The 21533-nt window shown below is 40.0% G+C and overlaps 1 protein-coding gene across 33 annotated transcripts in view; it reads left to right on the plus strand.

Moving 5' to 3' along the window:
- Positions 1-21533, plus strand: part of LOC147023651 (neurexin-1-like) — a 1116838-nt gene that overhangs the window by 905262 nt on the left and 190043 nt on the right. For all 33 annotated transcript variants that reach the window (XM_085889296.1, XM_085889311.1, XM_085889305.1 and 30 more), the window contains one exon: positions 19163-19334. In XM_085889296.1, coding sequence (XP_085745422.1) covers positions 19163-19334 — 172 coding nt within the window. The remainder of the gene's footprint in view (positions 1-19162; positions 19335-21533) is intronic.

Consider the following 21533-nt stretch of genomic DNA (forward strand, 5'->3'; position numbering starts at 1 on the left):
TCAAACCAGGGGATAAAATTGGTCCATTTTAGAGTCCTCGGAGGCAAGGGCTTATGTTAAAACTTTTATAACTCATCACCTAACTATATTATCCCAGCAAAAATGTACCTATGGATAGATAATGACCCTATAATCACTGTGTTATGAGGAAAAAATTCTAAGTTGTTCCATATTTTCAGGAAGGCTCCAATAGTGTCACCTTATTTTAGCTTGTTTTGGGCAAAAAGCCATTTTTATCTTCCTATAGAGTGAGAAATATGCATCCCAGAAGCTATCTGATGCCATAATTGAAAAAAATGGATACCAATTAGTTAATATTTGCAATATTAGCTTTCTACAGGAGTCCATTATAAAATTATAAGCCACTGAAGTTGGAAAAAAATGCGTTTTCACATTTGGCATTTTTAGGGCCAAATTTCAAAGGTCTCGATGGATAGATATTTTTTTTAACTATGAGGAATTGAAAGCTAATCTTTTGCATGGTGGGTAGAGCCATATAGATCTACATTTATGAATTTTTCCAGCAAAATCTGAGGAGGTGACCTCAGGACCCTTAGGTAAGTTGGCATGGAATGACCATATATATATATATATATATATATATATATATATATATATATATATATATATATATATATATATATATATATATATATATATATATATATATATATATATATATATATATATATATATATATATATATATATATATATATATATATATATATATATATATATATATATATATATATATATATATATATATATATATATATATATATATATATATATATATATATATATATATATATATATATATATATATATATATATATATATACCACGCTATGGTTATCACATTGAAATGTCATTTGTATTCGTTTCCATCATGAGTTTGTTAACATTATATTTTGTTATACTAATGGTGTATTATTAATTTGTGATTGGAATGATGCTCTTTAGAATGAAAATATGCAGAAATTGAGTTTAAAGAAGACGGAGGAAATTGTAAAAGGGGGAAGGGAAATGGAAAAGGCGTTCTCATGTATCCCACGTGCCTGATATATGATATTCCTGTCGTATTTTGTGACGAACGCAAAAGACACAGACTCTTCTGATTGAGGTTTCAGTTCACACTCTCTTTATTATCCATTTTTGCTCCATAGTAGGTGTGCTCATGACATTGTAGCACAGTACATTGCAGGCGGGTGTTTCCTCGATCGGAATGGAAGGCTGTGACGTTCATTCATCTCACGTGGGCGGTTTATAATAGCGAACGAAGTGAGCTTAATACTTAACGAGTGCACGTGAAAGAATAGGAAACAACATCAATAACAACAACAACAACAACAACAACAACAACAACAACACAATAGCCCTGGCTATTTGGAATCCGTGTCGTTAGCAATGACTTTTTGCTTCCGGTTGCTGTTAAACGCTGTGCGGTGTATAAACACGATTGGGTTTTATTTCTATCTTGTGAATATTACTTAACGCGTGCACATGAGAGAATAGGAAACAACAAAAACAACACAATACCCTGGCAATTGTGAATCCGTGTCATTGGCTATGACCATTTTGCTTCCGTTTTTGTTTTGTTTCTGGTTTTTTTTGTGTTTCCGGTTTTTGTCATGGGGAATGATGCATGCTGGGACATCATGACCAGAAGTGTTTATTTATTTATTCAATTATTTTCTTCCCAAAGTTAATTTTATACTTCCGAAAGTGAATTTTTTTTTTCTTGACAGGAAGTGTTTATTTTGTATTTAACATTATTGGGAGTGATTTTGAAACTCTTTCCGGAACTTTTAATTTCTTGTATTCTTGACTAGAAGTGATCGTTTATTTATTTATTTATTTATTCAATTATTTTTTTCCCAAAGTTAATTTTAATAAAGATATCTCCCGCATCATCAAAAAATATTTTTTAATCGTGATTTACATTATTTGTTCGCTGATCCCGAATCCAGGCCGAAGTAACCGGAAATTGCGTCGAAATCATCAGCTGTGCGGCGCTTACATGTACCACGGTATAGTTGGCAAGTATACAGTTGTGAACAAGTTTTATGTAAAGTCAGAAGCGAATGTAAGAAGAATTCTACGTTCGCTTCTCGGCTTTGCCTATTCCATATTATCTGTAGGACACTGCTTGATTCATCACTGGGACGGGACTTACTATTTATCCTTTGGTAGAATTCTTCTTCATTCGTCAAACAAAAGTTCGAGGAGAATTTGCATGCCATTGGGATCTATAGCAGAAGCATTTTCATGTTGTTATAATATGTAAATATTCTCGAGCTCGGGTTGATCGTAAACGGATGCAACCGGAAGAGAGACGAGCGGGTTGTTTGGCTGCAGGTGAAATAGAGGATTGACTCGGAGTCCGAACGCCTCGTACGTCTTTTCCTTCCACGCTAAAGATCTGCATGCTTGGCATTTTAGGCACGAACGACTGTCATTTGTTGGTGTCTATCAGATGCACTCCACGACATAGACCTGTGCTTGGTGTTGTGCTGAAATGGGCAACATTTATCAGTTTCGCTGGTATGGATTTTTCCCTTGATATTGGCACCTTCATGTGGCTCATGCATAAATAGCTTTTCTTTGCCTTTGTGATACCTTGCACATCTTGCATTGCCTTACATGGGTTGGTGAAGCTCATCTGAGTCTATTTCTTCTTGGATCCTTCATCAACATTCCTGTCTTCAGCCCTGCCGGTTTCCAGAGGGCTATTCAGCAAAGTACCTCGGCAACTTACCGTTCCCTTGTGGCATTTTTACTCCTTTTCGACGTATTCCCGTCACTTATACGTTCACGACTCCAACCACTGGCCAACGCTGATGCAGTGCCCCCCTGCTACTCATTTGGCTAACCTCGGAAGGATGACAGACTGAGTCAACCTGCCTGGTGTTAATTAAACAGCAGGAGAGGGGCTAGAACCCAATACCCTAAGATCTTAAGATAGCCACCCTAACATCTTAAGCCAGCCACCCTCACAGTTAAGCCAACATCAGGCTTCAGCAATGAATGTTCAGATGAAATAAATAAATAAAAATTCCCCAAATATCACTTTTATTGGCATAGTTTTTTGTTAAAATATGGACAGGATCACCCCCAAAATGCACATTTTGACATCAATTTTTCAAAATTTTATGGGGAGCATACCCCTGGACTCCCCTCAAAAAATCTCCTTTTTCCTCTTTTCAAAAGTTCTGCAGTTTCATTCATGCCCAAGCAAAAATAACATTCCTTTCCTCTCATAATTCTCTGCAGACTACTGTCATAGGACCTGTTACCAACGATATTATCTCAACCATCCATACTTTGTGCAGAGCGTTGGTGTTGCCTAAGTATGTATTCTCCTTGACTATTGGGCACAATCCTGGATGGGTTGCCACTCCGACACAGTATACCAGCAAGCTGGCATTCATTTTGCCGACCTTGGAAGGATCACAGGCAGAGTCAACCCCACCTGGTATTAATTCAACAGCGAAGTGGGATTTGAACTCAGGACCCTAGGATCACCAAGCCCACCACCCTTACCATTTAGGATCACCAAGTCCACCACCCTAACCAATAAGCCAACACCAGGCATAACGATAGTAGATGAGAGTACAACTCTCACATACTATAGTTCTAACTGTACCATTTTTGCCTGTATACATTGATAGAAGTACATTAAAATAAGTAAAGTAAAATAAGTAAAGTAAAGAGCAGCTGATGTTTCAGATGTTAACTTTTCATCAGAGCAAAAGTAAGCTTTATCCACTATTTGCCACCTAACCGTGTTGATGTTGGGCCCTTGGTTTGAAAGGTAATGGTAATTTATTTTGCTCTATCAAAGGGTTAACACCTGAAACGTCAGCTTCTCCTCCCTTCCTGTGGCAGTTGCAGTACTTCGATCAATGTTCTGTTCATTCCATCCTTCAGTTAGTCGTGCAGAGACAGACTGAGCTCAAATCATGTGTTTTTGCATGAACTTATTTTAATTTTAATGTCTGTCACTTCAAAGTGATGTGTATGTGCACATGTATTCATTCAACTCTTACGATTAATTGGTGTACAGCAGGTAAGATGGGGGAGCTCTGACTGCTCTTTTCAATTGGACGCTGAAAAATTGTTTTGATCATTTCATACCACCCTGATGGAACAGTGTCATGTTGCACAATTGATCAACGATTCTCTAATTTATCATTCTTGCACAGGATTGACCATAAAAAGGGCGATGTTTGATCATGCCGAGATTTTCTTAGTAATGTGGTTGTTAATAAATTTCAAATTTCCTTCCATTGCTCTTAACACAATTTGTTTTTAGTTATTTAAAATAATGGGACAATTTAACATCGAGCAGCACATCTTTATTTATGGCATGTACATTCAAACAAAGTCACCAAAAAGAGAGTACAGAGAGCATTTGAGAGAATATTTCCAGGATCTAATGTACCTGCATACAAAACAATAAAGGTATTCGTGTGAAAGATAAAATATATTGGACCATTGTAAAACATGAATAAGGCCTGTTCAGGATGGCGTGTTAGTGTTCAGTCCCGAGACTATTGAAGCTGTACTGCAACGCACGGAGAAGTTTGTGCAAATCAACAGCATGCTCTCTTCTGAAACAGGAAGCAGTCACACACATTAGCATGATGAATACTGAAGGAAGACAATGGGATAGTTCCTTGTAAAATTCAGATTTTCCATGCACGTAATGAACATGATCGCAGAAGATGGTATGAAAATTTTAACCACTTTTCTGAGGCACTGGAAACTGAACACCTCAGTATTGATCACATAATTTTCTCTGATGAGTGCCAGATTTACATTAATGGGATAATGAATAAACAGAATTGTAGATTTTGGGGATTGGTAAACTCAAGAGAACATGAAGAAGCAACTCTTTACTCTTCAATAATCACTGTCTGGTGTGGACTGAGCTATGTTATGAATTTACGGTCCCTATCTTTTTGAAGAACCCAATACCGCAACGGCAGTAACTGTGACATCAGATAGTTATCTTCGTATTCTGAAAACTTACTGATGAAACAGGCTAAGTAATATTGAAAATCTGTGGTTTAAACAAATTTAAGCCACATTCCACATCTCAGAGCAAAAGTGGGCTTTATACCCCATCCACTACATTCATTCAATGTCTCTCTTGGTTGACGGAATAATTTACTAATCGCCTTGTCAGGCACAGAACTGAATTCCCTGTGGCCCCACATATCCCCTGACTTGTCACCGCTAGGTTATTTTTTAAGGGGACCAGTCAAAGGGAGAGTGTTTCAGTTGAAATCAACCACACTCCTTCAAATTCCCTGCTTTCCTTCCTGAAAGTCCCTGTAATGTCCATCGTGTATTCCCCATGTTCCCCGCCCCATCCCTCTCCCTTCCACAGATCTTCTAATGTCTCTGTTCCCCACTGTTTTGTCCTTCCCACTCCTGCCCCTCTTGTCTCATGCCCCCCTTGCTGTACGTTGTGTGTTAGCTCTCATACGAGCCTCAACAAGGTATACAAAATAAAAAAATTGCTGATTTGAAAGATGCAGTTATTCACATCATCATGGGGGTTCCAGAAGACACCCTTCGGAAAGTGATAAGCAACCTGTTGCGACGTATAACAAAGTGTATGGAACATATTGGAGATCATATTGAAACTTGAGGATTGTAGAAATAGTTCACTTTTAAAAATTATTTCATATCTGTCACTCTTGTCAAGTTACGATTTTTGTTTTATTTACCTTTTTATAGCCCACCCTGAATAACTATCATTACAACCATAGCTGGATATATTTAATTTTTGACCAGCATCAGTTTTGTATTGTCATAATATAAATAGGACCGCACATTCTGAAGCTTACCTGAATCAGGAGCAACAGTCACTCAAATCTCCCCCAGACCCTGATTTGTTTTTTTTAATACCGTGAACAAACTTTGGTACATCACAGGTGATGAAGGTTGTGATCAAGTTTCATTGAAATTGTGTGTGTAGTTTTGGAGAAGAGAACAAATACCTATTATGAGGGGTCAAACACATCCCCCGTAGACACCCTGAATGAGTGCAGATTTTGATGCGGTCGATACACTTTGGTACATCACAGGTGATAAAGGTTGTGGTCAAGTTTCATCGAAATTGTGTTTGTAGGTTCAGAGAAGAGAGCAAATACCTTTTTTGGGGGGGGGGGAAGGGGGTCAAACCACCCCCATAAGCCCTCTTAATGAGTGAAGATTTTGATACAGTCAATAAATCTTCGTTGGGCATCAGATATGAAGCTTGTGGCCAAATTTCATCAAAATTGTGTTTGGTTCAAGCAATAATGACTGAAGTGTTTACAGACTGACTGACTGACTGACTCACCTGCAGACACTGCTCCATCGCATCAGCTCACCAGACTAAAGTCCAGGTGAGCTAATAATGTTCCCTTACCGGAACTTTGACATGGAAGGAGACCATTACACCCATTCAAAGCCTGCGCTATAATTAACGACTTATTGTTTGTCCTTGCTCTATCCTTCCAAATATTGAGCATCAAGCAAGGAAGCAGCATGGAACATTTTTAAAGTGTTCGATATGACTCGGCTTGGGTTTGAACCACCGACCTCCCAGACTCGGAGCAGACACTGCAACCATTACACCACCGAGGCTGGATCATTGTAAATTGAACATAATGCTATTTCAGGAAAAAGGTAACGAGTACATATGAACTTAAAAAAAAAAAACTGAGTGGGCAAGGTCGCAAACAAAATAATGTCAAGAACATTCTGAATATTAATTTCGATGTGATCATAATTATACTGAGGTTTTCAAGGAAGTGTTTTAATTTTTTTTCTGAAATTATACACGCAGGAGTGAACTTTGTGGTTTCATTTCAAAATGGTCGATTTGGGAAAATACAAATTTGTAGGCTAGCATATTTTTGGTGAACAGATTGCTCAATGCTCAAGATGGTTGCTGTGCATCCTCAAGGGATGCTATAAATCAGTTCTGCAAAGTCACCATAATGTAAAAACTAAATTGCAGCTCATTTCTTTCGAGTCACAAAACACAATTACACATTTCAGCGCTGTGCCGGCCAACAATAATTTGATATATTGTGTAAATATAATGAAACATTTTCTTCGTCGACTGCCAGATAACCATGTTGTCTGCATTGTTTTTCTCCTTGACAAATATACATTCAGTTTCTTCAACAACATTCATTCCTGCACACTTGAATGCACAGCTTCAGAAAAGCATTATTCATGCTAATCCTGTTGTTTGTGCTGAATAATTCAATGAGGAGTACAGGACTTCAACATTCTGGAAATGAATATTTCTTTATAACTTGCAAAACTTTAATGGGGAAGAAACCTCCAAAGAATTGTACACAAAGTCTCGGCTGATAGTTCAGCAAGGTGATGGAGGGCAAATGCAATGCATTGGTAATGGGGCTGTGGGACAACATGCAGATGCAACAAGGGGATGAAGAAAAAGGAGGGTGAGTAGAGAGAAGAAGGAAGAAAACAGAGCAATCTGTGCAAGTAGATTGGGGGTTAGAGGAATGGGAGGTTGACTCTCAGATATGGGTGGAGGATAGCTTGAGATCGTGCCAATTTTACTCATTGGAGGAAAGAGAGGGATTGAACAGACTGAGAAGAGATGTTCTACAAGCACGATAAGAGAGGAACAAAGGAATAGGCATGAATAGGCCTGTTCACCTGAATTTTATGAGTTTCACAAGGTTTTCTGGTTTGCTGGAACAATGCATATGATTTGGAGAGACTGGAGAGGGATGAAGGAATGGAAGACTAGAGGGAGCAAGACATAAGGAGAGGCAGTATAAAACACAGGGGAAACCAAACTGTCTGCAATGAGAAAGCAAATAGCCTTGCAGTTATGTTTCTTTGTCGGTTTATCTTTAGAGCTATGACTTTGACAGTATCCAGGAAAGACAGGTGGGAAGCAGGGGCACCAGCTCAGAGGGGAGAACACTATTCCATTTGGCTATGGACAAAGGCCTTTTAAGTTGTGAAAAGTTCAGATTTGTCAAGGACAGGCTTGGCCTTCTCATTCTTCAGCTGGCGTTGGAGACCCAGCTTTGAGATATTATAGTCTGCCCAGAAGAGATCAAAATGGATGGTGAGACCCAGAAGCTTGAGAGATTGAATCACTTCCAGTGGCTGATTGTGGAAATGTATTGGTCAGTTTGTATGGTGATTCTTCCAGAGATACAGGGTGAGAATGTGAGATTTGCCAGGAATGAAAAACATGTTCCAAAGGTTGCACCAGAATTTGATCCTTTCCAGGTTACAGATTTCCAGGTTGAGAAACCGCTGCTGCTATTTTTTTGGTGAGATGTGAAATTATTTGTTGTTAAGATACTGCAGCTTATGATATTGAGTGATTTGCCGAAGAGTAAAGGATGCTTTTACAGAGCATCGGAGAAGTCATTAATATTTAACAAGGATTAGGACTGAGCCTTTTGCTGACTTAGGGAACTCCAGCATCTACTGATAGAGCAGATGAGGATTCTATTGAAAGCTTGCACTAACAACTTCATTGGAGGAATTCGGGAAACCAGGAAAGAAGGTGGCATTAGATTTGGCAGGAAGACTGTTTGGCATGCAGAGCAAGGTCCCAGACTGTTTCAAATGTATGGCGTATTTCAAAACGTGCATCTCTGACATTTTTCTTGAGAGTTATGGCTTCAACTATATTATTTGTTGACAGAGAGAGAGAGAGAGAGAGAGAGAGAGAGAGAGAGAGAGAGAGAGAGAGAGAGAGAGAGAGAGACAGAGAGAGACAGAGAGAGACAGAGAGACAGAGAGAGACAGAGAGAGACAGAGAGAGACAGAGAGAGACAGAGAGAGACAGAGAGAGACAGAGAGAGACAGAGAGAGACAGAGAGAGACAGAGAGAGACAGAGAGAGACAGAGACAAAGACTGTAATATGTCAGGTGTTTGAGTAAAGGAAATATGATATCAGCTGTGACATTGGGTTCCATGACTTCTCTTCACATTGGAAGTTATCCAACCAGCCTGTAGTTGAGAGAATCTATGTTTGCACCATTACTGTTTGTGGGAGTGATGTTGGTTGTCTTCCAAGCAAATACGAGGAGGCCTAGGGTGATGGATGGGCTGAAGAAAGTAAACAGGATATGGGAGAGGATCATAAAAGGATTTGAGAACACAAATTACAACACCTTGCTTGTTGAATTTAAATGTTTCAATATCCAGGAAGTAGTGAGTACATGTTTTCATATCCAGGAGTTGTTAGGACAGAGGGTAGCTTGGGTACACGAGATTTGGAGGGATGCGCCGAGTTGTCATTAAAAATGAAGTGGAGTTGTCTGAAGTAGAGTTGCTTTGTGGAGTTGCTCGAATGCCATTTGAGATAAGGGAGAGAATGGAGGCAGAACACACACCAGAGACACAATAAACGAATTTCCACTAGGAATTTGAATGTTGGAGAGTTCATTCAGCCTTAAGATTTGCCAGGAGTTTTCTGTCTCACTTGAAAGTAAACACACTCTTGTTACAAGTCTTATGGAGTGACTGAAATTTGACCTCAGTTGGGTGAGGTTTCTGAGTTTAGAAAGCAACCTGCTTGACCGCGAGTGCCTCATCATATGATTCAGTGTACCAGAGCCGAGATACTGGACTGGATAGCCTCACACAGACTCGGGATTGTGAATGAATAACTAGTTAGGAAACAGAAGTGTGGGGAAAAGGAAGAAGCTATATTTGGGGAGGGGAGGGTTAAAGGGACATGAAACGTTTTAAAATACCAATGAAAAATAAGTTTTGTAAATAATTAAAGAATTAAAGAAAATAAGTTTTGTAAAAATTTTTTAAAATGTTTTGAATGATTAAAGTGAGTATGATGGATAATGAAAATTTGGAAATTTGGGTGGAAAATTCACGGATTGCATCACACACATGGAATCACATAAGGCCTTTCCTGCAGTGCTATGGTTGGTTGCTGCAGTGCCCACTCCAAAACCCACTCCAAGCACATGATGTGCTTAACAGCTGTCGCACGTTTGAAAAAAATCTGTGATTTTTAAAATGGATTCTTCAAATGTTTATGGAGGAAGAATAGGAGCTGATTAGAATAGGAGTACTGTTAAGGAAGTGGGAAGAATAGTTCAGTCGGGTGGGAGCACACGGTAATAAGCAGAGAAACGCAGGTGATGATTGAAAATGCATGATTGGCAGGTGGCGGGAGGGAGGGGGGTGGGGTGAGAAAGCATGTGATCGGCGAGCGCAGGCAGGGGAGGTGGGAATACACATCTGATCTGACTGGGGTGATGTAAACAGGACCGTTATTATTCATAATTTACTGTACATTGCAGATTTGGATAGTGGGGTTAAGAGTAGCTGAAGCTTTCCAACTTTGCAGATGATACTAAGCTTGGAGGTAAGGTAGATAACAGAGAGGGTGATGATCAGATTCAGGAAAGTGTTAATACTTTAATAGATTGGTCAAAAGATTGTCAGATGTAATTTAACGTATTTGAATGTAAGGTGCTGGCAATGGGTAGGAATAATGCAAATAGAGATTACATAATGCAAGGGCAGTCTTGGAGCATGTCACTCAGGATAAAGATCTGGGAGCGGTAATCGATACAGGGAAGGGGATGGGAAGGGGGGTTAGTAAGCAAACAGCACAGTACCAGGTGGCTATATAGTGGAGGAACAAGGGTCACAGAATATTGATTTACCTCCACATCAAAGTACACCGATTTTCAAACATACCAATATGAAGCTGAGAACACACTTTCAGAATCTATGAGCAACTTTTTCATTGGAGTTGGTATTCTCATGTTATCGGTTTTTCCACTTCTGCAAGCCCAACTTGAAAAGTGGATTACAAGCCAATGAATCATCCCAACGAAGTAAAACAATGTACTCTAACCAATGATCTGAAAAAAGTCGTGTCAATCATACATGAGGTCAGATATGGTGTCAAAGGTGAATCACGTCGTGTTGTTCAAGGGTAATTGAACAACATTCTTCCTTCAGGTGATGATTGATGAGAATTAATTGAGAAAACGCAGTTGTCTCGGTCACATCAACTATGATTCCCTGAATGTTTCAACACAGTTGAAGTCTAACCTGGTCAGTGAGCCATACCAATGTGCCCTGGTAATGATGAGGAGTTGTCTCCGAATTCCCAACAAGCCTTAAAAAGGGCAGACATAATGTGATTGGGTTTCATTTTGGCAATGAATAAGTGAGGACACAATCTCAGGCACAGGATCTGGGAAACTGACAATATTACTCCACCCACGATCATCGGTCGTGTGCATCCGAGTCTGTCCCATCTTCATCCTCCTCATTCATTCAGGTAGACTTGTCGCATTAAGGTACATGGCACTTGTTGTTTTCTCCATTTACAGGAATCGGTGCCACATTGGGATGATAAGTAACTTGCAGAGAGGAGTTTGTAGCACTCCAATCGCACATTTTTGGTTTGTATTCAGCGTCTTTCAACACCCAGCCATCCTCAGCAGATGATGAAATGCTCCTTTGAGATTTGAAGGCATTTTTCCACATGGACATTTGGAATGTTGCTTACTTGATATGATACCAAAGAGCATTCTTGTTGGGTAACAGTTGTGCATTCGATGCATCACTGCCAAAATATATTGAGCTGAGGTCACATCTCGGAAGTCACCATATAAACCAGCAATTAACTTTTCACAGCTCAGGCGAACATCCTCGGCACTTGGAGACCAGTTGGGATCGCCCAACGAACTAATCTCCACGGTGTTTTGAGCTGCTCCGTTGATAGCTTTCTCTTTGGTAACCCAAGCAAGGCTGCTCAGTATCTCATCCCGTCAGTGTGAGCATTGCCAGAATATTTGTTCTGTAGTTGCGGGGGCATATGATCCCACATTACATTCACATTAAGACGTCTTTTGGACTTTCCTTTGACAAGACCATCAGAAGAACTTAATCTCCTTCCACAATGTCCTTCACATGATTAGCAGCAAACACCAATGCATCTGTGTCAATGGATCTGATGGTGACGAGTTTTCTTGCTCTGTTTGAAGCAATGGTGAGCTTGGAGAACCAACTTGGTGTCTGTCTCATCATGATTGCAATGGAGCTCTTCTATGTCATCAATACATGTCTGGATGGAATTGAGGAATAGTTCTACCGATTCAGGAAGCAGGTGAATCTTCATCTTCCATCTCAAGATGAGGCATCTTACAAGCTCAATCTTGTTGCTGATATTTGGAGATTTGCAAGGAAACAGATCCAGCTTGCTGTAATCTCCATCTCATCATGTGGAATCTTGTAATGACACATGCGGGTCATCTTCCCTCGGTTCTCTCACCAAGTTGACTTGATGGAATTGGCACTGAATGTATCGAACACCATCTCGACCCTGTCACACTGGGCGTGGGAAGCTTCTCCCAAAATGCCATTCGGTATAGCATCAGTATCATCACAGACGTACCCAACACCTTTGTTCACTTGAATTAAGGACATTGCATCTAACACGAAGGTCTTGTAGCTGTTTTAAACTGATGCAGGACCAGGAAATGTCCTTGGTATTTTCTCCAGTTGTTTGCTGAGGCCAGACTTGGTTGTTTTTCTCATCTTGCCAGTTGATAGGAACAGAGCAAGTGGAAAGCTAGATATCTCATCCTCCAACAAGATCTTAACATCATTGCTCCTGTTCTATTTCATGATAATCAGCCTTGCAAAGAAATGATGTTGCATTGATATTGGCCTCAGACTACTTGCTGTTAAAGAATTTGCGGTGTCAAAGCTCGGGATCTTCATCTCAGGAATTGGGTCGTAAAATATTTTTTTCTGAATTGCAGAACAGTTGGGATATGAAAGTCTCAGCCTGGAGCTTACCTCGCTCAGTGGCAGCAATGATCTTCTTAGCAGTGTCAGTAGATGGACTCAATCCAGTGGCAATGTTGATCAAGTCAGTTTTTGAACTGTCAAAAGGGTTTGCATTGTATCTTTTGAGCACAGATATCACTTCCTGAGCATCAAACTCATTCTTGTTTGTTCTAGACAAGTGATCTTCAACATGGAATCGATCTGCGACATCATTATTGTCCCTGCTCCCACAGATGTCATGGATGCAAGATGACATACGGGCTCGAATGTGATTAATGAGGAACCATCTAGTTCTCGATGCTTCGTTAAGGGTAATGCCAACTATACTTTGAGCCGTTTTACTGTCCCATTTCAGAGATTGCTCCAGTGCTTGATCAGTTGCCACTCCTGCAAACTTTCATTCACTTCTATTTACAACAAAGCCTCCTCTCTTGAACTCTTCGAGTACCTAAAATTATTGAAACAATGGGTCATGCTTTCAGTCATTCCACCCAATGTGGAAATTAACACATCATCCATGCACTTCATGAAGATCCCATTGTTAGAAAGGGTGTGATTCCCCACTACCAGTATTGCCTACCCTGTGTGCTTCCACTGCTCTCCACGAGGACAAACAACCTACTTGCAAAGCTATTCTATGACTCACATCATGGCCAAGTATTCACTCACATTATGGTGACTGTCATTACATGACGTCATCATATCTTCACCTCATTATATCGCCTTGGAGAATGTGGAGTCCTCAAATTGGGAAATCATTGTGTTTCTGCTCTGTGGGGAGAAAATACAGATTCCTGTCAAACCGCTTGGTTCTGGTATAAGTGTAATTACTCGAGAACAATATTATTATTTTTTTGGATACATATTCGAGGCTCATGGAAGAGATATAATTAGTACAATGAATGGATCAGGACCCAACAGGACAAAATTAACAGTTGAGAGAGGGGAGAAACACCAACAGCAGAGTTGAAGGCCAAAATAGAGGCAGACTTGGACAAACAATGGGGGGGGGGGGAAGGGGGGCAGGAGAGGATGCTTCGTGTTGACAAAATGGATACAGAAGGAACAATTGAGCCTGTTCTAGTGAAGTTTGGAGAGAATAAATATGACATGTAAATATCTTCAACAATTCACCTGGGAGAAGGAATAACTGCTAAACCTTGGCACTATGGGAAATGCGAATGGCAGTTATCCTTGGAAAACCCTACATGACCTTTAACCCCATATCTCACCTCATGTATAATTGACACTATTTAGTTTCTGCGCCTTGGTTCGAGTATATTATTCTACACAAGCTGTAAAAGTTTTACTTTGTTGGGATGATCCGTTGGTTTGTAATACGCTTTTCAAGTCGGGCTGCAGAGCCGCAAAAAAACCCCCTCTCCTCCCCCTAACCCCCTGTAACATGGAAATACCAATTCCGATCAAAAAGTTGCTCACAGATTCTGAAATAGCATGTTCTCAGCCTCATTTTAGTATGCTTGAAAATTGGTGTGGAGCTAACTCAAAAACTAGCCGGCTTTTGAGACCTTTGTTTCCCTACTATTCGGTCAAGGTATTAGGATTTTCGGTTGTATTCATCGGGGGGGGTAAATTATAAATCAAGAGATTGTGTTATCACTGTGCAGGAATTTAATGAGTCCTCATCTAGAATGTTGTGGACAGTTTTAGTCATCACATCTGAGGAAGGACATTGTTGCCATTGGAAGGATTCAACATCGGGATACTAGATTGATTCTGGGCCGAGCTGGACTCAACTATGAGGAGCAGTTACAGGGTTCTATACATTAGAAAGGAGTTAATTACGATGGGATATGAGATATATGTTGAAGAAAATGAAGCGTGTAGACAAAATAAGTACAGAATAATTTTTCAGCAGAATGACACTGACAGGACAAGGAGGCACAGTTTAAGAGTAAAAAAAGAGAAGAGTTACGACAGTCGTACGGTGGAGGGTTTACACTCAGAGAGTGGTGAATGCATGGAATGGTCTCTCTTCGAGGATAGTGACAGTCGAGTCAGTGGACACTTTCAAAAATTAAGTTGGATATGTTTCTGGAAGTAAAGCCTGGTGTTGGCTTAGTGGTTAGGGTGGCGGCTTGGGATCCCAGGATCCTGAGTTCAAGCCCCGTTGGCTGCTGAATTAACACCAGGGGGTTGACTCAGCCTGTCATCCTTCCGAGGTCGGCGAAATGAGTGCCAGTGTACTGGTCCCGGTGTATGCCCCGGTTAGAATAGGTGTACCATATCCCTGTGTGTCGTAAGAGGCGACCAGGGTTGGCGTCAGGAAGGGCATCCGGCCATAAAACATTGCCTCAATAAAAAGCCAAACCCCTGCACAGCAGGGAAAAATGGCTGTAAAAATGGTCATTTATATATTTTTTGTTTCTGGAAGTAGTGAGGATGGGGGAGTGGTAAGATGTTGACATCATTGTGCAGGCTTAAGATGGGTCTCATTGCTTTCTCCTGTGTTGAAGTTCCTTATATTTCCTTGTATTTGCACATGAATGGGAGAAAAGATGTGGGGCCTCCGGGGTTATTGTGGCACACCACCAAGTAAGTGTCTGCAGTCGTGCGATTCGGTTTACATTTCATAATCTCGAGTTGAGCTCTGAAATTTAACAAACAAACAAAAAACACACAACACTTTCTGTTATTCACCTCATTATCAGAAAAAATATTTCGATCTCCCATAATCTCTTCTTCCATGTATTATTTCAGAAGTTCAACATCCTGTAATAAATATGAGGGTAGTTCAAAGATGGCAAGGACTTTTTATTCCAGAAAACCAAAAAGTACAGAGAAGCAAGCTCATGAAGTTTCACCTATTTTTAAAGATACTCCACTGATAAGATACAAGTACACACTTGTCCTGAAATGGCGACATACTGAACATATCCTAAAGACTATGCTTGGCGGTACAAGGTGCTACCAAATCGATGGGACATGTTTTATACTTTCATAATTTGAAACTTAATGCCACTCAGATTTTATTTAAGTGGGCAAAGAGATTTTTTAAATAAATCATCTGCTGACAAGTCTGGAAGATATATGAGTCAAAATTTTGAAGTTGTCAACCTGTCTTGAATGGAGACTCAGGTTCTTAGATGGCTGATGAAGTAGAGGTCCTTTGGTACGCACCTTGCACTAACCTCAATTAATTTCAAATGAGAATCAATTATCATTTCTCCACTTTGAACACTGTCATCCAATTCAAATTCTACAATCTCACGTAATAATGCAGCAATTCTCCCAAAAAATAATCTAGTAACTTTCTGAAGTTAGCTGTTCAACACATTTCATGTTTTCTGAGCAACAGCATTTGATTGCTAGTGCTCATGATTGTTTATCAATTGCTCAATATTGTGATTTGGTGAGGAATATTGAGCATTTGATCGGTGAGCAGTCTCCTGTGCACTTTTATGTTGTCCTTCACAAGGAACTTAGTGGTGAACATAATGATCAACACAATGATGAGCAAGTGTGTTCCACAGGACACGTGATTATGTTAGTGACCAAATTGATTTTACCCAGAATGTTTTGACCAGTATTGATGTTACTTCCTGTACAATTTGCTTGGGTATAATTGCACAATATTTCAGTAATTAACTCGAACAGCACTCAGTCAAGTGCATACCTCTGCCAGACTGAACATTTTAAGTTTTGTATCACACTGACAAGCCGGATCTGAATCTGGACCTTAACCAAAAGTTAATCCGCTTGTTCTTGTCATCTCCCAAACTCGTCCACCAAGTTTTGTCAGAACCTGCTGCTAACTTTTTGAAATATTTAACTACATATCGTTGTTGGCTCTCTCTCTCTCTCTCTCTCTCTCTCTCTCTCTCTCTCTCTCTCTCTCTCTCTCTCTCTCTCTCTCTCTCTCTCTCTCTCTCTCTGTCTCTGTCTCTGTCTCTGTCTCTGTCTCTGTCTCTGTCTCTGTCTCTGTCTCTGTCTCTGTCTCTGTCTCTGTCTCTGTCTCTGTCTCTGTCTCTCTCTCCCCTTAAAATATTCTATTATCGGGATCGGTTCCAGATCTTCACCAAAATCAAATCAGTTTGGCTTTGTCACACACTGAACCTTTCCCCCAAATTTCATCTGAATCCGTGCATGACTTTGTGAGACATCATGATTAGAGATGAATGAACAAACACTGAACATTTAAACTAGGAGGATGCACCATTCATGTGTCTCTCTTTCAGATCTGCTGCTCTTCGCTTCACCTACGATTGAAGTTCCCCAATGATTAAAGTTCAAAATCGATTCTGAAACTGTAAACTTTCTTCAGATATTCTGCCATAACTGCAGCATTTGATTGCACCTGATATTCTTTCACTTGTTTGCAGAGCTTTTCCTGTCTGCCTTTTTAAAATAAAAAAACTGTCGGCTTAACTTGGGAAGCATCCATTCCCTTACCAATCTGCTGCCCTGAATCTTTAGCTTCTGCCCTGACCCTTTCATGTCCTCTGTCTATCACATAGGCTTCCATTGCCTCTTCAAAGACGATAAAAAAAACTAAAAATAATTTCAGAATCCCTTTGCACACCTAAACCTCAATCTTACAAGTCCCTCGTCAGCCTCTCTACCAGTATCATACTTTTTACTTTCTCAGAAGCTATCCTTGTTTTCATAATACTCTTTCACTTCCCTATCAACATCCTCTGTATTCAGCATATGCATACTACATGTGGTTGACAAGACTTATCCGTTGAAATTATTAGTGTGTGGAGTTGGGTGGAATGAGATACACCCCCATACAAATTATACTCAATGAGCAAGGTACAATCATGCACCATATGCACCACATGACTTTTGCATTTAACACCAAAAACACCCCACTGGCCCAAGGGTAAAATACACAACAACCATAGTATGCCTCATCACATTTGGCAATTAGGTGGCTGGATGTGTGAGCAGAGGTGCCTCTGCTTGTAAGGAGTCAGGTGCAGCTGGAAGGTGGGTTCCAAGCTTTAACTCTTCGTCCATCTTTATCGATGTCACTGAGCCAGCCAACAACACAGTGCCGATGTTGTAGAGCTTTTTCTAAATTATCTTCAGTTTTATTCTTCTCATCATAAGAAATAACATGTTCCCAATGGATTCCAAGATTAGCTATCGCTGCAACACAAAAACCAATGAGCAGCAAAATTCACTTTCCCTTTCTGAATTTTTTTTCTTCAAAAATTGCATTCATCCCATTTTTATGAAGAAAAACAATATTGAATCTCCTTTGATGTAGAAAGAGAAGAAATGCAATGCAGCTGTAAAAACCATAAACCAATTTCCCCAAATAGCATCTTGTTAACAAACTGTTTTCTATTCAGACAGTTGCCTCCACCATACTTTCACATCTCACAGTTCACCATCGCATATGGTTTTCCTCCCATGACCAAACATATGGTGCACACCACACCGCCCCCAATGACTTTACCTTTCAATGTTCACCAAAAGTCTCTGCACTAAAAATGCCTGAGCACTCACTCTACATGTGGGACTGGATCATCCAATTTTGGCCACCTCCATTCATATTTCACAAATGTTTCTCACCTTTCGCTCCTATCCCACACGCTGACGCCTCTTTTTGTTGGGAAGCAGGAATGCCATCCTGAAATCCTATGGCATTATCTCACACCGAGCAGCTGCGACTGCATGCACCATGCACCGGTTTAAACTGCGACTCACATCCGCCAGATGACTTTATGTTCCAAAGGTACCACAGTCTACGAAACGTCCTACCCAAGAAGCCGATCATAGCAGCTCCAATTAATGCAACTTAGCACTCACCTTTGTAATCACGAGATTGCCACTTACAACACTGAGCTCGAACAGTTCTTCTCGCGCCTTTTTCTTTATTTTTTTTGTCGACATTTTAATTACTTTAAGTAAACAATCTCTCTTCTTTTCAACTTCTGCATTTGGTCATGAACATACCTATAAATAAACCTCATACTTTGTTGATAACAAAACATCATTTATTAACAACAGTCGAGAAGTTTTGCACAAAATTGCTTTCAATTCAGGGGTAGGTGCTGATTGGAGTAAGGGAATTTATGAGCCTATAAAGTGTTCCCAGGAATAAGATTTGTGAATAAAGGAAGGGGTAATTCATATATATGCATCAGGTGGAACATTTCATATTTGTTTTTTAAGATACCTTTTCTTGTTTTAGAAATATCAAGCTCGATTTATAAGAAATGAGAGATTGGGCGATTTGAATAGGCTGCTGTCAATGCAACATTTTATTTGCAGTGATGTGAGAGGTCCCGTGCCTTGCAACTACAGCACTAACTCCATCATTTTTTTTTCTGTTCTCATTCAGGAAGAAGGCAAGGTGGCAGTCATCTTTAACGTTGGCACAAATAATATAACAGTGGAAGAGGGCAGAGCCTTGGTAAATGATGGCAAATACCACGTGGTGAGGTTTTCACGAAGTGGGGGAAATGCAACCTTGCAACTGGATGGTTGGTCACTCAACGAGCGATTCCCCACAGGTGAGCAGAGCGGTAGGTGGCAGGAAAAAAGCCACTTTGAAACGGGCAACAAGTATTCTGACTGCAATATAACTGAACCAGCCCAATGGTTTCATAGCTTGTGTGCAGCTAAACATGTTGAATTGTGATTTGCATCGCATGACCCCCCACCCCCCCCCCCCCCTGTTCCCGTCCCCCTACCCCCGTCCCCGAGGGTGCTATAGCACTCCTATTTGGAAGAATACATTCGCTATTATTTATTTTCTGCTGCTGTCAGCTGGGCTGTAAATTCCTGCAAGCTAGAATGTCACAGACTTTCTGGACTTGGAATGCAAATTGACTTCTTTGCTTCAAAAGGTGACATCATTCATAAAACTCAAATGTTATGTGGACAGCACTGTGAAAGGCTTTGCTAAATATCATCTATCGTGTTGTTTTAATTATATTGCTTTGCCGGAGACTAAGTGAAGTTGAAAGTCCTGATTAAGGTGGTCATTGTGCGTAGAACACTTGTGTAGTATGTGTGAAGAGGAAGAAAGGGGGATGGTCGAGGTATGTAGAAAAAGGGGAGAGAAGTTTGATCAGATTGAGATCCTAGTTTTTTCACACAAATGGATACACAATGATTGCTGTGAATGCCATCTGCTAATGCAGGCAGCATTGGAAGAATAATGCATTTGACACTTGAAAGTAATTTATTTCTTTGCCTCGGGAGATGTCTGCAAGATGAGTTTGTCTGATAGCTGTGTTATTTCTGCCAGCAAATTTTACTTTGCTGAATTGGGAGTTATTTCTGGTAATGATTTAAAACAAGAGCTGATTTTCAGATTATGCTCATTTTTTATTTTATTAATGCAATTTCTTCTCATCTGACGAATGTCAATATATGCCGTGCAATGCTAATAGGCCTGACCGACAAATCGGTGAAGGTTGCTTTGCAATATGATGATATACTTTGTCAAACAGTAAAGTGACAATTCTCAGTGAAATGATATCGGTTCAGAGTCCAGTGCAATGCCTTTTCCGTGGCAATTTCTTCTGCGAGTAAATCTGGCTACAATAGATGTCAAATGATCTATTTTAATTCTGCCAAACCTCAAAATTGCAGATTGATGCCACCAGAGACTTTCAAAAATTTCAAAGCCCTTCCCTCCAGCTCTAAGGGACCTTTTTACAAAAGTGGTGATGCATACGAAGGGTGTAAGCCATCTTTGGGCATTTTTGGTGGAAGCAGTTAACACGCACATCTGTCGTGCTCTGCCAAGGAATATATAAATCCAATCACTGTGAAGAGAAGTTGGAAGGCCAAAATGCTGTGAATATTTTTGAATAATATTTCGTTCAGTATGAGTGCTACAATTAAATGGTGTAATTTTGCCATTCAAGGGCATAATTATTTAATTTCTCAACTGACTTGATTAAAATATGTCCAAGTAGATCTGCAGCTCATATTTTTTATTTCACATTGAATGCATAAATTACTTCTTTTTTTTTTTAACAGGAATATAATTTTACTTATTCTGTTTCTTCCCCTGGTGTTCGCTTGGTGGTTAGGGTGGCTGGCTTAGGATCTTAGGGTCCTGAGTTCAAACCCCGTTGGCTGCTGAATTAACACGAGGTGGGGTTCACTCAGCCTATCATCCTTCCAAGGTCAGCAAAATGAGTACCAGTGTACTGATATAGGGGCAAAGCATCAGTAGCATCATCATGGTTCCAAGAAATGATAGCTTCCTAGCAGCCACACTACCATATGCATGAACAGAACTCTCTTTCCTTTCAATCACTCTCCAAAAGGAGAATATTTGTTGCAGAAATTCCCTATAACAACCTGAACCATATTTGTCCCTTACCCCTTTGACAAGGTCAGAGATGGGGGACATTAAAATGAGTTACATCTGACCGACCAACCGATCATCTGTCCATGTACTTTTGTGTACATGATATTTCCAAAACCATTGAAATTTTTAGCTTTCATATTGTAGATATCGATTCCTCATGACATTATCTCAACTTGATTAGATCACAGCGGTGATTGGCTGAATTCTGGTGCCATGGCGACCATCTCGGTAACTTGGCTTGAGTCCGCGATATTTCAAAAACATTCAAGATTTATCTTTCATATTGTGAAAAATATATATATATATATATATTTTTTTTTTCCTTAAACGGCCCAAAAGATGGGGGATCGATAGTATCAGTTCCTTGTTAATATCTAATACA

The sequence above is a fragment of the Eptatretus burgeri genome, chromosome 7, assembly GCF_056783735.1.
Source record: "Eptatretus burgeri isolate ZD-2024b chromosome 7, Ebu_testis_v1, whole genome shotgun sequence".
NCBI classification, from domain to species: domain Eukaryota; kingdom Metazoa; phylum Chordata; class Myxini; order Myxiniformes; family Myxinidae; genus Eptatretus; species Eptatretus burgeri.